The sequence below is a fragment of the Drosophila subpulchrella genome, chromosome 3R (genome assembly GCF_014743375.2).
Source record: "Drosophila subpulchrella strain 33 F10 #4 breed RU33 chromosome 3R, RU_Dsub_v1.1 Primary Assembly, whole genome shotgun sequence".
Classification (NCBI taxonomy): Eukaryota; Metazoa; Arthropoda; class Insecta; order Diptera; family Drosophilidae; genus Drosophila; species Drosophila subpulchrella.
Window position 1 is genome coordinate 145,348 of NC_050609.1, and position 13,737 is coordinate 159,084.

Genomic DNA, 13,737 nt, shown 5'->3' on the forward strand with positions numbered 1-13,737 from the left:
ATTAAAGTAGACTCATAAAATCAGAATAGATTTTTTGTTAAAAATATTATTTGGTATTAGATAAGCAAAATTTGTTGTTTATTAAACTACATATAATAACAAACTGAAACACCTGACTGTAACCAAAAGGTCCTTCGAAGGATATATAAAGTGCAGAAGATATGGCACAATATTTGCTTAACGTCCTTCGGCGATATGGCAAGCATTAACGAAATTGCTATATCGAAATTGGCTCTGGGTATAAAAACAAAGGTGCCATCGTTCTGGACAAACAGTTGGCATTACAATGTCCATCCAGTGGTTAAGAAATCTCCTGCTTCTGATAATCCTGGCCCACCTGGCTGGGGCAGGTGAGAATCGCATTCCGGTGAACATGAAGAAGAGTTCCCATTTGATGGTAAAGATGAGTGAAATCCTCTGCATAGCGAAGGTCAAAGTGCTCTTCGTGTACTTCGAGAACCAAACCTCCCACGAGCACACCGGTCAGATTCTGCGAGAGGTGACTAAGTGCAACATATCCTACATATCCCTGAGGTATGATATAAACTTCCTTTAAATCTATATAAAGTCCAAATACGATTGGTACATTGGAAACACTAAGCTTTAAGAAATATTATTATATTTCAGAAATCAAAATGGACCCCTGGAGGCGGTCAAAGATGATGGGATACTCATGTACATGGTGATGATTATAACAAACATATCGCAACCATTGGAACTCTCGCTCATTCGCAAGAAATCGGCCGCCAAGCACCGATCGCATGTTTTCCTCTTGGTAAGAGATGCCGACACCGTTTCCGACGCCTGGATGCGGGCCAGTTTCAGACAATTCTGGAAGATCTGGCTCTTAAACATAGTGATCCTCTACTGGCGAGATAATCGATTGTATGCCTACCGGTACAACCCCTTTACGGACAACTACTTGATACCGGTTGACAACAATGCAAATGGAGTGCCCTCTCTGGAGCAGCTCTTTCCCAAAACCATACCTAATATGCAGAGAAAACCCCTGAGGATGTGCATCTATAAGGACGATGTGAGAGCTATCTTCTGGAAGCAGGGAATAATTGTTGGTACGGATGGCCTGCTGGCAGGATATGTGGCTGAGAGATTGAACGCCACCATGATGATAACCCGTCCGCACTCCTACAATAACCACAATCTCAGTTCGGACATATGTTTCTTTGAGGTGGCCAGGGAATATGTGGATGTGGCTATGAATATTCGCTTCCTGGCTCCGGATACCTTCAAAAAGCAGGCGGAGAGTACGGTCTCCCATATGCGCGATGATCTATGTGTGATTGTGCCGAAGGCCAAGACGGCTCCCACTTTCTGGAATATATTTCGATCATTCGGCACATCGGTTTGGGCCCTGATTCTGGCCTCTGTTCTGGTGGGCAATATTTTCTGCTACATTTTGAAGGCCGGAGTTGGTGGTGCTCCCATGCAACTTTTCGCCGGAGCCCTAACTATGCCCATGAACAACATTCCGCGGAACCACTCTCTTCGATTGTTTCTGATCTTCTGGCTTTACTTCGGACTGCTCATCTGCTCGGCCTTTAGGGGAAATCTAACCAGCATGATGGTGTTCCAACCTTACCTCCCGGATATAAACCAATTGGGAGGCTTGGCCAGGTCCCACTATCGCATCCTCATTCGCCCGAGGCACTTGAAACACATCCAGCACTTCCTGACTCTGGGACATAAGTACGAGGCTAGAATTCGGGAGCAAATGCTAGAGGTTCCTGACGCCCAGATGTACGAAATGATGAAGAACAATGATATCAGGTGGGTGAACCAATTTTAGAAAGAGACCTATAGATAGTTCTGATATACTCCCCAGATACGCCTATTTGGAGAAGTACCACATCGCCCGTTTTCAGGTTAACAATCGAGTGCACATGCACCTGGGTCGTCCCTTTTTCCACCTGATGAACAGCTGCCTAGTCCCCTTTCACGCCGTTTATATCGTTCCCTACGGATCGCCCTACCTGGGCTTCTTCGACTCGCTGATCCGGAGTTCGCATGAGTTTGGATTCGAGCGTTATTGGGATCGCATCATGAACTCCGCCTTCATAAAATCGGGTGTGAAAGTGGTCAACCGGCGGCGGGGCAGCAGCAGTGACGATCCCGTAGTCCTCAAGCTGCAGCATTTCCACGCCGTATTCGCACTCTGGGTGGTGGGGATCGGTCTGGCATGCATCGTGCTGGTCTGGGAGCACTTGACCCACAACTACAACTTGGCGGTAACAAAGCGGCGGCACTAATTGTCGCATGCAACATGCAACATGTGATGATTGCGATGATGATGTGGCAGGCACTTACCTGGGTCTTCTCCTCCTTGCATCGGTTCGCTTCCTTCAGCACGGCGATCTCGTTAGTCAGTCTTTGGATTTCATAGTTGATGAGGCCATCGGCGGTCACATGGGTGCCGGCCGAGTCTGGGCCCGAATCGGTGGCCTTCTTTATCCCATTGCTCTTCTTGGCAATGTCCAGCGTTTGCTGCAGCTTCTTCACTTCGCTCTTCCACCGACGACTATCTGCGTCGTTTTGAGCCCTGGTGGGGAGAAAGGCGATGAGTTCAAGGTTTTAAAAAAATTACACCCAGAAATAACAACATAGGTTAGAATTTAACAATATTGCTTAAAACTCAAGAAATTAACTATTTACTATTTAATTACTCCAATCCTGTACCATCGATATAATTTTAGAGATCATCAATAAATATATAATAACCTCAAGTAAATCTGCGTATGTGCCTTATAAAGTGTAAAGTCCATAAACAGAAATCAGATGATTCCCCGATTTTTAAATTGACAAACGTCACAATCTGTAAATCAGTCTTTGTGTGGCCGCACATATCGGTTTATTTTTATATGCACTCATTCTTATATACATTTGTTGGTTGACAGATTACATTTCTTAGTTTACTGATTGTCGATCGTGACTTAAGTAATGTAGAACTCACCTTAAGGCCCTCACTGCTCCCCGTTCTGTGATTAGGCTGGACTTTAGTTCATTCACCTCCAGACGAAGTTGCTCTGTGAGGGCGTTCAGCTTCTGGATGGTGTCCAGATTCTCTTGCAGCTTTCGCTTTATCCTCTGCGGAGGTGCTGCTATCACATTTGTGGTCGTCACACCACTAATTATTACGGGACGTTCCCGCTCTTTTTCAATCTTTCCCAATTGCTTGGATGATCCTGTAGATGTGCCCTTTTCGGCCTCAAAGGATTCCGTATCCTTGGGTCGCAACTTCCCGCGACAGTGCAGCTGGATACCCTCGATGCGGGTTCGTTTCTCCTGATTCACCGTATCCCCCACGGAAGTCAGGGAGGTGCTCAGCTTCTTCTTCCGCTTCAATTTGTTTTTGGCCATCGTTTGCCAGTCCTCGATTTCGTGCTTTTCCGTGTGGAAGCCCTCTCTCAGTTTGGAGCCCGGATCCGTCCTGCGAACCACAGTCCCATTGTGGGGCGCCAGGATATTGGCGGTCCTGCTCCCATTGCATCCCTTGCTAGAGGTCGTTTTGGTTTGGTTTTCAGCCATTTTTATGTAACTTCAGTATATAAAAATGTTGCCGTCGTTTTTTTGGGTTTCTGCTTTTTCAAGTACTGCATGTGCGGTGCACTCCGACCCTGCCGAAAGTCCCTGCTATACTTCACCTGGTCATCGTTGGATTCTCCTCAATCTGTAATGAACAAATTTGGTATTCAGAATCAATGCAGAATATTTTATGTTTTCTTTTAATCATATTTCTAATATGATCTAATAATAATCGGTGTTTTTTATAACGGATAACTCATTTAAGAATGAATCATTGCACTTAGAAGTCCCTAGAATAATTACAAAATGCATTATCATAGTAAAACGTAGTGCAACCACAAAAATGGTTTCTGTATTTTCAAATTTCAATAATTTTATGAAGTATGTATGTACGAGTATAAATGATTTTAAAACATTTTTTCAGAAAGGAGGTTACATATTTCATCTGAAATGCAAAGATTCCCCTTTGTCTGGCTGCATTTCAATGGCTTCTGTTTAGCCGTTGACTTCTCAACGCTTTTCTTCGCTGCCCTGAACTAATCAACAAGTATCCCCCATTATTGATTTCCACGGAAAAGCTTTTTCTTTCATTTCGCCACAATGGGTAGGGCCACACATGAATGAAAAAAAGAAACATATAGGCACCCTGGGACTGGGAAATAGTTTACAACGCGAATTGCGTTGGGTTTACCAAATAAACTGGTCCCGATGGCCTTTCCTAATGACGTCATGTGGCGCGCCTTTTGGAATAGAACCAGAATACATGTGTTCTTTTCTGGTTCCCCTCTGGGGGCACTTTACACGCAATAAAACCGTTTTTCATTACTTTTTTGTTTTCTAGAGCAGAATTCTTTGCATTGCTCCCACATCCGCCCCAAAGATTATAACAAAGCAACTATGTATATATACTGTATGAGGTGCACACACGATTGGGGCCCTCAGTTCATAAAATGCTCTCCGAGAGTTCTGCCCGATCATCTTTATCAAGGCCGCGATCTATATATGTAGAGCGACATATGTGTGTACTTAGCAACCTTCTGGCGCTTAATTGGAATTTGATTTGTTTTTCCAGCACGATCCATTAGGTGTTGAGAGGGAGGGACTTAAGTGGATGATCCCCAAGTTTATTGTTGTAAAGAAACAATATTTTTAGAAGATCTTTGCATTTTACTTTCAAGATTTATGTGGGACGTTTTGATCAACTTCGATCCATTAAAAGGAAATCTTTACCATAGACAGATGTTCAACAAAGTTGAAAATAGTTAAATGGAAGTAGTACAAAACTATCCTAAAACATGTTACAATTTGAACTGTGGTCGTTTAAATGGTAACGATGTTTAGTTTGTGGTGTAGGTTTACTTTTAAACCCTCTTTCACACTTAGAGGCTGGGAATGATAATGGCTCTCATGTTGCATTTAATTTAATTAAATTAAAAACCGCTGCCCCAGTCAACTCGTTAATAAAGTGTTTTTGGGACGACATACACGCCATGGTGACATCACAGCCTCGATGTGACCGGCTTGGATGGGATTGGTTTTGTTCGAGCGAAGCCACCCACTCGGTTTCCATCCACATCGTACACATGGGCAGATGAAAGTCTCTTTTCTGCTCTTTAAGTATGTATACTTTCAGACATATATCATTTTGAAAATATTGCCAAACGATGAGTCGGCCGGCCGTCGAGAGTACAGTCTTCTCGGCTGATTCACTGAAGATCACGTATACGCACCATTAGCTTCTGAAATCCTTGGGCGTCGTAGACCAAAGTTTGGCGTGCCTCAAACTTTTGTATATTCACTCACTCACTCACTCAATCGCTCGGCGATGTTGTAATGTAAACAGTTTATTTACTGCCTGTTTACCACTGTTTCTTACAGTGCAATGACGTCAATAAGTTAATTTTCAATATACTTTTTTTCGCGCACAGACCAAGTAAAATATTGTCGGTATGTGGAGCAGTTCTTCGACAATTGCTTGGCCAAGTTTCCTATATTTCTTTTAAATAATTCACAGAGTTCGTTACACAGGATGTTCGCAATATTTCCAAGTAGTTACACAAGTTCGTCGGAATATAAGTGAGTTATGTTCGGTTCGTTGGGGAGTATCTTAATTAGTTGCAATCAATTTAAATTTTAAATTAAAAGAAGTGTTCTATACTAGGTGAAATTTCGTTTGCTCGGCGATAGCAGAGATCTTTCGTTTCGGCCGGACACCGATTGACTAACTCGGCCCCTCAAGCTTTCGCAAGCTCTTTCACATTTGCCTCCATTTCCATTTAATTAAAAGGAGCTTTGCCATTTACTCATGCACTTCTTGGGGCTACGGGGTGGCAAAGCTCAGGCCTGTGTGCGTGCCCGCGAACCGAAGAATGGCCGACGTAAAGCCGGAAGAGCCAATTTATTGAAAGCCGAATTCATTTTCCTCCCGGTTCCCGTATTCATAACAAAAACAAACCCGCTGCTCGCGTATTAATAACCGAGATATGCACACAACCGCTCCGAATTCGGTCAAAATAGAAGCACACCGAAAAAAAAGACAGCTAAAATGATGATCGATGAGATACTAATTCAGGAAATGTAACAAACAGATATGATATGATATGATATATGATAAAAGTAGTTACATTTTTAACCATTTCATTTTTAATTTCTTATTCTAATGAATATGTTTTAAACGCTTCCGTGTGCATTAATTGGCGTACTTGGTGATATGGCACCACTAAGAACTTGTGCTAGTTTAAGATAAACTTCAATTTAAAGACGTGACATAAAAATAGTTGAAACGTGCATGTGCATGCTTATTTGTTTAGAACATATCACAAATTTATTAATATATCCCAATTTTATCGCTATTAAAACTCGAAAGTAAATCATTTCACTTTGTAAACTTAATGCTACAATCTGATCCCCCTCTTGATATCTATGCTCGAATGACCCCCGAACAGCTGGAATCATACAAATCACACACAAATTTGACAATCGCCTTAACGACACGATGAATGATGGACACAATTAGAACACATTCCGATTCCAGTCTGTCAACAGAGTGGAAATCTAAATAGAAGCACAAAAGGGGAACAAACTTTGCACTGCGGATTGAATGCCTTATCAAGTGGGAGCTATAATCCCCTCTGCTTACTCACTATTTGCATTTCTTTCATAGCCAGTTTTCCGACAATAAGAATCCTGACTCGTTTCGTAATCACTTCGCGATTTGTGGGCTAGTTTCCATTGGCATCTCTCTTGGTCCGTTGTCGACGTTAGGAGGAGTCTTGGGCAACTAAAATTCCAATTCCACATGACCGAATTAGATTTAGACTGCCTGCTTCCATTTGAACCTAATTGCGGTTGAATGTTCTATCGTTTTGGCCTTTTGACAACTCTTTTATTTTCCATTTAATTGCTGCTCGGTGCACAACTCACTCAAGTTGAGCGGTAGGAACAAACTGAAGATGCGGCGCACATTCTAAAATGGAATAAGCGACATGCGTGCGTGCATCGCCAAATTTATATAAATAGAAAGAATCACAAATCTATATTTGAAGTTAGGAGCAATTTCAAAAAACCGCTCACCGGTCAACGGTGACGTCACAGAGATATCGATGACACTTCTTTCGATTACAGCGATTAATTGCAATCTTTATTTTTTAAACATTTTAAAATAAATTTTTTTTAATTTATAAAGGGTATTATCTGAACTATTTAGAAAATCTATGAACAGTCACTTAAATATGAGTAATATTTTTTTTAGGGAAACTAAATTTCAATTGATAGTTATTGTCATAAAAAAAATATAATAATAACAATAAATCCATGGGAACTCACTGTATGCTTTCTTTTTAAACATACAATTGCTAGCCAAGTAAAAAATATTTTAAGCTCCCCTCAAAAGTGCGCCAACGGGCTCCACAAACGTTCACACTGGCCGCAAACATCGATTAAGACTAAAGTAAAATCGATTCATCGATAGGCCCATTACTCATCGCGGAAAACGTGAACGAAAAGCAAGTTGCCGCCTGTCTGCTAGGAACTTTATTGTTTTACACTGTTTTACGAGAAAACGGCCAGCCCCATCACACAAATATGGTGAGTCCTGCCGCAAATAACCAGGTGATGGCCAGGGGATCCCGAATCAGGGACTCCGTTGCGAGCGGCATGCGATTGTAAACATAACCTGCAAAGAAGCTTCTCGCAAGCCGACGACATCTGCTGACTAATTGGAGACTTTAACTATATATTCATCTATATCCGACCGATCCGCAGCAACCGCAAATCGTGCTCCTGAAGGAAGGCACCGACACGTCGCAGGGCAAGCCGCAGCTGGTGTCCAACATCAATGCCTGCCAGTCGATCGTGGACGCGGTGCGGACCACCCTGGGTCCCCGCGGCATGGACAAGCTGATTGTGGATGCCCACGGCAAGGCGACGATCTCCAACGATGGGGCCACCATCATGAAGCTGCTGGAGATCATCCACCCGGCGGCCAAGACCCTGGTGGACATTGCCAAGTCACAAGACGCCGAGGTAAGCGGTTGCCACACTCCGGAAAGCCCAAGCACGTGACTCTACTCAAACTTCGATTTGGCTACTCCTCTAGGTTGGTGATGGCACCACTTCCGTGGTTCTGCTGGCCGGCGAGTTCCTTAAGCAGGTGAAACCCTTCGTGGAGGAGGGCGTCCACCCGCGCATCATCATTAAGGCCATCCGCAAGGCCCTGCAGCTGTGCATGGACAAGATCAACGACATGGCCGTCCAGATTGTCGAGCAGTCCAAGGAGGACCAGCGCGCTCTCCTCGAGAAGTGCGCAGCCACTGCCATGTCTTCCAAGCTTATCCACCAGCAAAAGGACTTCTTCTCCCGCATTGTGGTAGATGCCGTGCTCTCGCTGGATGAGCTGCTGCCCCTGAACATGATCGGCATCAAGAAGGTGACCGGCGGTTCGCTGGAGGAGTCGCAGCTGGTGTCGGGCGTGGCCTTCAAGAAGACCTTTTCCTATGCCGGCTTCGAAATGGCACCCAAATCCTATGACCAGTGCAAGATTGCCCTGCTCAACATCGAGCTGGAGCTGAAGGCGGAGCGCGATAATGCCGAGATCCGCGTGGACAACGTCAAGGAGTACCAGAAGGTGGTGGACGCCGAGTGGCAGATCCTCTACAACAAGCTGGCCAAGATCCACGAATCCGGAGCCAATGTGGTGCTTTCCAAGCTGCCTATCGGCGATGTGGCCACACAGTATTTCGCCGACCGCGACATATTCTGCGCCGGCCGCGTTCCTGATGAGGATCTCAAGCGCACCATGAAGGCCTGCGGTGGCGCCGTCATGACGACGGCCAACGATATTAAGCCCAGTGTCTTGGGCCTGTGCGACCACTTCGAGGAGCGCCAGGTCGGCGGAGAGCGATTCAATCTCTTCCAAGGTAAGGATTTCCGAATTAACTCACAAGGTTTAAGAGATTCTACCATCTTCTTTATATATTTTCAATAAGTTTACCTTCTAAATCTCAACAAAGCAAGCTTACTTAATTATTCTTATTCTCAACAGGCTGCCCCAATGCCAAGACGAGCACCCTGATCCTGCGTGGTGGTGCCGAGCAGTTCCTGGAGGAGACGGAGCGCTCCCTCCACGACGCCATTATGATTGTGCGCCGCACCATCAAGCACGATTCGGTTGTAGCCGGAGGTGGTGCCATCGAGATGGAGCTGTCCAAGCTGCTGCGCGACTACTCGCGCACTATTGCCGGCAAGGAGCAGCTTCTGATCGCCGCCATCGCCAAGGGTCTGGAGATCATTCCACGCCAGCTGTGCGACAACGCCGGTTTCGATGCCACCAACATTCTCAACAAGCTGCGCCAGAAGCACGCCCAGGGTAAGTGTTCCAAATTACTCGTAAATTAAATATTAGTAGGTAATTCAGGGTTTTCAATTTCATAAGAAAAGTCTGTTCTTTAAAGCGATGAATGATTAACAACTCGTATTTATTTGAAAGTATTTACATATACTTTAAACTATTTATTTCAAATGATGTTAGGTTTCTTATTAGATAGTTGAACTTGACTTGAAAAATATTTATTATCAGCTTTAAATGGTGTTAAATGACTTTTTCGTCCATCAATGGTCTAGAAAACCCATTTTGGGGCACTTGTTACAATAATTGGTCCCATTAACTGTCCGTCTGCTTATTTCTTGAGCTGCTCATGCCAGAGCCGGAAACAGGGTTCCTGGCACAGACCCGGTTTGTCCGGACAGGAGTTGCACATGAACTTGCTAAACTGCAGCATCCCGCCTTTGTGGCAATGGCGGCAGTTCTTCCGGGCTGGTTTTCCATTCTGCTCAATGAGCACAGGTTCATGCCGGGTGTTCTTCACCTTGGCCTCAGCCACCATCTTGTTCCTGACCCTATCTGGTTCCTCCGACTTCTGCGGACTGACAACCACGGCTTCGCTGATCACTTCTTCCCTTAGGAGTGACTTGATTATGGCCACCCGGAACTCCGAATAACTTTTGAGATGACCGCCTCGCGGATTCTGCCCGTTGGCCAAGTACAGCAAGTAGGCATTGTAGACGAGGATGTTGAGTAGGAAAATGGCAAGTTTCTTGTCCGCCGGGAGCTCCTGGCATGCTGGTTGGTAATGGATCAGGTGCTGTCGACTCTCGTTGGCAGGTCGCAGTTGCCAGTCCAACTCCTGGATCAACTTGGGCCTTGCGTTTGTCTTCTGCATGGACAACTCCTTTGCGTAAATGGCCAAACAGTCGGAGCTGAAGAAGTACAAGCTCTTGGCCCGTCGGCGCCACTTGGCCATCATCAGGGAAGTGGCGTAGCTGGTGGAGATGCTGTTGCTAGCCAACCGCTGATGCACCAGCGCCTTGCTGTTGCCATATCTATTCCTGTCGAGCAGTCCAGTGCAGTAGGTGCTTCTCTTGGCCAGCTCGTGGGCCAGGCCATAGCTGCCGTAGAACTTTGAGGCGTACACGGTGCGTCCTCCCTGGAAGTCCTCCATGAGGTTGAGGGCCAACTTGTTTCGGTGCTCCACCAGCTGCCGGGAGTTGCGTACCCATGCCGCAGCATCCTCCTGCCGTACAATCTCTGGCAGAAGCTTCACCACCAGGCCACTCTGCTCAGTTACCATGTGCAGCAATAGTGAGTTGGTGCGAAATTTGTTGGGCAGATCCTCTTGGTAGCTGAATTTACCCTTCCACAGAGTGATGGGATCGTTGAGCACCAGGTGTTGTCCACAAACGTAAAGGTCCTCCATGCGTTCGTTGATAAAGTTCAGAAGTGAAAAGTCCTTCGACTTGATCTTGCCCGGCAATGCATCAAAGTTAAGGCATCGCAGAAGCTGCTGATAGCGTTCTAGGGTCATCTTTCCAGCGAAACCCACAAAGCCGTAGAACATGTTAGTGCTCCAGTAATCCGAAAGGTGATCCAGCTTCAGGTCACTCATGAGCAGGGAGAGGGCCACAAAGGTTTCCATTTCCTCGGCAGTTGTGGGCTGGGACTTGGATGCTCCTCCCTTAAGATTGCAGCTCTGGGCCAGGGAACTGAAGAACCTGGAGCGGTTGCCCAGCAGCTGGTTGAAGTAGTGCTGCGGACACTGGAAGCGTTTGACGAATTTAAGGCCAGTTTGCTGGCTGGGAGTGGGGAACTTGAAGAGCAACCGGGAGCCCGTCTGCTGGCTGCTCCAATCCGGGTCGTAGTCATCGGTTTCGTCTGGTTTTTGATAGGGCAGAGAGAAGTTTATATAAGTGGGGGGGCTGAGAAGCTGGGAGGGGCGGCAACTAACCCTGACAGAAGACATCCGCCTCGTGGTAGTTGAGTTCCGAGTAGCCATCCTCGTCGGAGTCGCTCTCCTGGTGGTCCAATTCCGAGCGACTGGCGGTGGTGTCCGCCTGCTGCTCCACCGCCAGCTGCAGCTGGAGCTCCGTGAGATCCGGCTTGATGTCCGCAGTGCTCAAATCGTAGTCGGCCAGCGCCGGATAGCCGTCCAAAGGTTCCGTCTTGATGTCCACACTGCGCCGCTTCACCGGCGACCGGTGGTCATCCTGTCGCGGCTTCAGCTGCTGCTTGCGCTTTCTCCCGGAGCTGGACATTTCGGCTGGCTTGGTTTTCTTCTCAAGTTATTGTAAATATTGTAAACAGCGGAAACTTCTGCCGCAACAACGCGTGTTTTTCTTCAACCTCTCTGTTTCTCGCCCTCTCTCGCTCGAGTCACATGTGCTGTAGTGTGTGCTCTTTCGCACCTCCTCGATTCGTTCGTTTCGCGGGCTGCAAGCGGTGTTGCCACCTGTGCGGAATGTTGCCATCGGAATGCGGTGGGGAATTCGAAATGTTAAACTGATTCAAAAATGTAGTTCAGATAGGCGATCTTGAATTTAGGAAACCATTGATAATATAATATATAATAGTAATTTATTGAGTTATAGTGATGGTATAGGTCCTAAAGATTTAATGTTGTATTATTTAAAATTTTTAAAACAGGTTTTGAAACAAGTGACCTTATTAATTTGATTTATTGCAGGCGGCCAATGGTACGGCGTCGACATCAACAAGGAGGACATCTCGGACAACTACGAGCATTGCGTCTGGGAGCCGTCGATCATCAAGATCAACGCTCTGACGGCGGCCGCTGAGGCAGCCTGCATGATCCTTTCCGTCGACGAGACAATAAAGAGTCCCAAGGCCGGGGAACCCCCAATGGCGGGCGGCGGCATGGGAATGGGTCGCGGCATGGGCAGGCCCATGTAAACAACATCATTCAGAAATCCAGAGAACTCTACGCACCCTTATCATCAACACACATTTCTCTCCTAATTTAACACGTACACGTATTACTCGGTCATACCTTCGCATTTCGCACGCTTTGAAGCCAGAACAACAAGAACAGCAACAATAATCCACTGACCTATCTGTATATGTTTAATAATAAAACAAACAAAATTGAAAACATATTTTCATAACATAAAGAAACGTTTTTAATTTCAACCGGGGACAAGGTTGCCACTCTCTTCAGCGAGTGCTGTTAGGCGGCTAACGTGCTGTTAAGCGCAAGCATTTTAATTGTTGATCCAATCCGTCCCGCAAATAAACAATAAACAATGGGTAATCACAAGGTCCTCCGATCGGCGGGCAGCAATCTGCGTTACTCAATGTACGAGTTTATTGACGCGGTGCACAAACGCACGATTATATGGCAGCGGAGGCACCCGAACTTCCACAACCGGGAGCTGAGGGATCAGGCCTGGCAGCAAGTTGGTCAGGAGCTATGCTTGAATTTTGAGGCCTCCAGCGAGCCGGAGAAGCAGGAAATCGGTGGGTTGTGCTGCAGGAATAAAATGTTCACAATATTCATTTGTATCCCTCCAATCCCCAGTGAAAACCCTGCTTAAACGATGGAAAAACACCAGGGACAGCTATTTGCGGGTCAATCGGCTGCGTCAAAATGGCGAGGAGGTGGCCAGAGCATCTTATATCTACGAAAAGGAGCTCAGTTTCCTGCAGGACGTGAAAGGCGAATCGGAGGACGATGAGGAGCCCTTGAAGGAGGAGGAGCCCAAGCCCCCGTTGAAACGGAAACGCCAGAGCGCCGCTCAGAGATCCGCCAAGATCCGCAGAAGGAGGAACTCCGGCCAGGAAACGAGTTTGGAAGCCCCCACCAATAGCCCAGCCATTTCGGAAAACCTGCAATCGGTTCTGGAGGATCTGACCTACACAAGCCAGGATACTCCGCCTCCTGAGATCATATCCCTCCCTCAGGTTCCGCCAGATGCACCCTGTAGTACAAATACCGCCGCCACATCCGCTGATCCCGACCAGGCCTTCTTCGACACCATTAAGCCCCACATGCAACGGATGGACGCCGATCGAAAACTTGACTTTCAGATCGAGGTCCTGAAAATACTTCGAAATTTTAAGCCAAATTAAAAAATAACTACAAAAGCTAAATCATGTTTTTGGCTATGCATTTACATTTACTGTGTACGTAGTTAACAGCAAGTTAACATTACCATTAGAAGGAGAATAATCGTTATCGTAAATCGCTCACAGTCCATGGCGCGAATTTTGAACGCAGTTTTGTAATTTGTTTTTTCAAATACAAACAATGTGATAAGCCTTTACAGCAAATAGTGATTCAGTATTGGGTTAAATACTAAATATCAGGATCATTATTATGTTATCGCATAGACATTATCTTCGTCAAT

The 13,737-nt window shown here is 46.0% G+C and overlaps 5 protein-coding genes across 8 annotated transcripts in view; 3 read left to right on the plus strand and 2 right to left on the minus strand.

Moving 5' to 3' along the window:
- Nucleotides 1–2,332, plus strand: part of LOC119562916 — a 9,431-nt gene extending 7,099 nt beyond the window's left edge. Inside the window, exons 5-7 of the mRNA XM_037876064.1 lie at nucleotides 130–534; nucleotides 628–1,788; nucleotides 1,844–2,332. Coding sequence (XP_037731992.1) covers nucleotides 287–534; nucleotides 628–1,788; nucleotides 1,844–2,267 — 1,833 coding nt within the window. The 5' untranslated portion in view covers nucleotides 130–286 and the 3' untranslated portion in view covers nucleotides 2,268–2,332. The remainder of the gene's footprint in view (nucleotides 1–129; nucleotides 535–627; nucleotides 1,789–1,843) is intronic.
- Nucleotides 1–6,953, minus strand: part of LOC119562914 (intracellular protein transport protein USO1) — a 25,225-nt gene extending 18,272 nt beyond the window's left edge. For 2 of the 4 annotated variants that reach the window (XM_037876060.1, XM_037876058.1), the window contains exons 1-3: nucleotides 5,271–5,766; nucleotides 2,969–3,685; nucleotides 2,326–2,557 (exon numbers count right to left, since the gene is read on the minus strand). In XM_037876060.1, the coding sequence (XP_037731988.1) occupies nucleotides 2,326–2,557; nucleotides 2,969–3,543 (807 nt within the window). In that variant the 5' untranslated portion in view covers nucleotides 3,544–3,685; nucleotides 5,271–5,766. Of the gene's footprint in view, nucleotides 1–2,325; nucleotides 2,558–2,968; nucleotides 3,686–5,270; nucleotides 5,767–6,683 lie in introns of those variants that run through there. The other 2 variants (XM_037876061.1, XM_037876059.1) reach the window with 2 other exon arrangements.
- Nucleotides 6,954–7,479: 526 nt separating this feature from the next.
- Nucleotides 7,480–12,501, plus strand: LOC119559264 (T-complex protein 1 subunit eta). Its single transcript, XM_037872337.1, has 5 exons — nucleotides 7,480–7,626; nucleotides 7,804–8,064; nucleotides 8,138–8,957; nucleotides 9,083–9,406; nucleotides 12,057–12,501. Exons 1-5 carry the CDS (start codon nucleotides 7,624–7,626, stop codon nucleotides 12,281–12,283), a joined length of 1,635 nt encoding a protein of 544 aa, XP_037728265.1. The 5' UTR covers nucleotides 7,480–7,623; the 3' UTR covers nucleotides 12,284–12,501.
- On the minus strand, nucleotides 9,485–11,742 carry LOC119559253. Its single transcript, XM_037872327.1, has 2 exons — nucleotides 11,322–11,742; nucleotides 9,485–11,248 (listed from the first exon to the last, which is right to left on the minus strand). Exons 1-2 carry the CDS (start codon nucleotides 11,626–11,628, stop codon nucleotides 9,717–9,719), a joined length of 1,839 nt encoding a protein of 612 aa, XP_037728255.1. The 5' UTR covers nucleotides 11,629–11,742; the 3' UTR covers nucleotides 9,485–9,716.
- An 80-nt stretch (nucleotides 12,502–12,581) lies between the features above and the next one.
- Nucleotides 12,582–13,480, plus strand: LOC119561388. Its single transcript, XM_037875061.1, has 2 exons — nucleotides 12,582–12,847; nucleotides 12,909–13,480. Exons 1-2 carry the CDS (start codon nucleotides 12,634–12,636, stop codon nucleotides 13,457–13,459), a joined length of 765 nt encoding a protein of 254 aa, XP_037730989.1. The 5' UTR covers nucleotides 12,582–12,633; the 3' UTR covers nucleotides 13,460–13,480.
- Nucleotides 13,481–13,737: the final 257 nt, after the last annotated feature.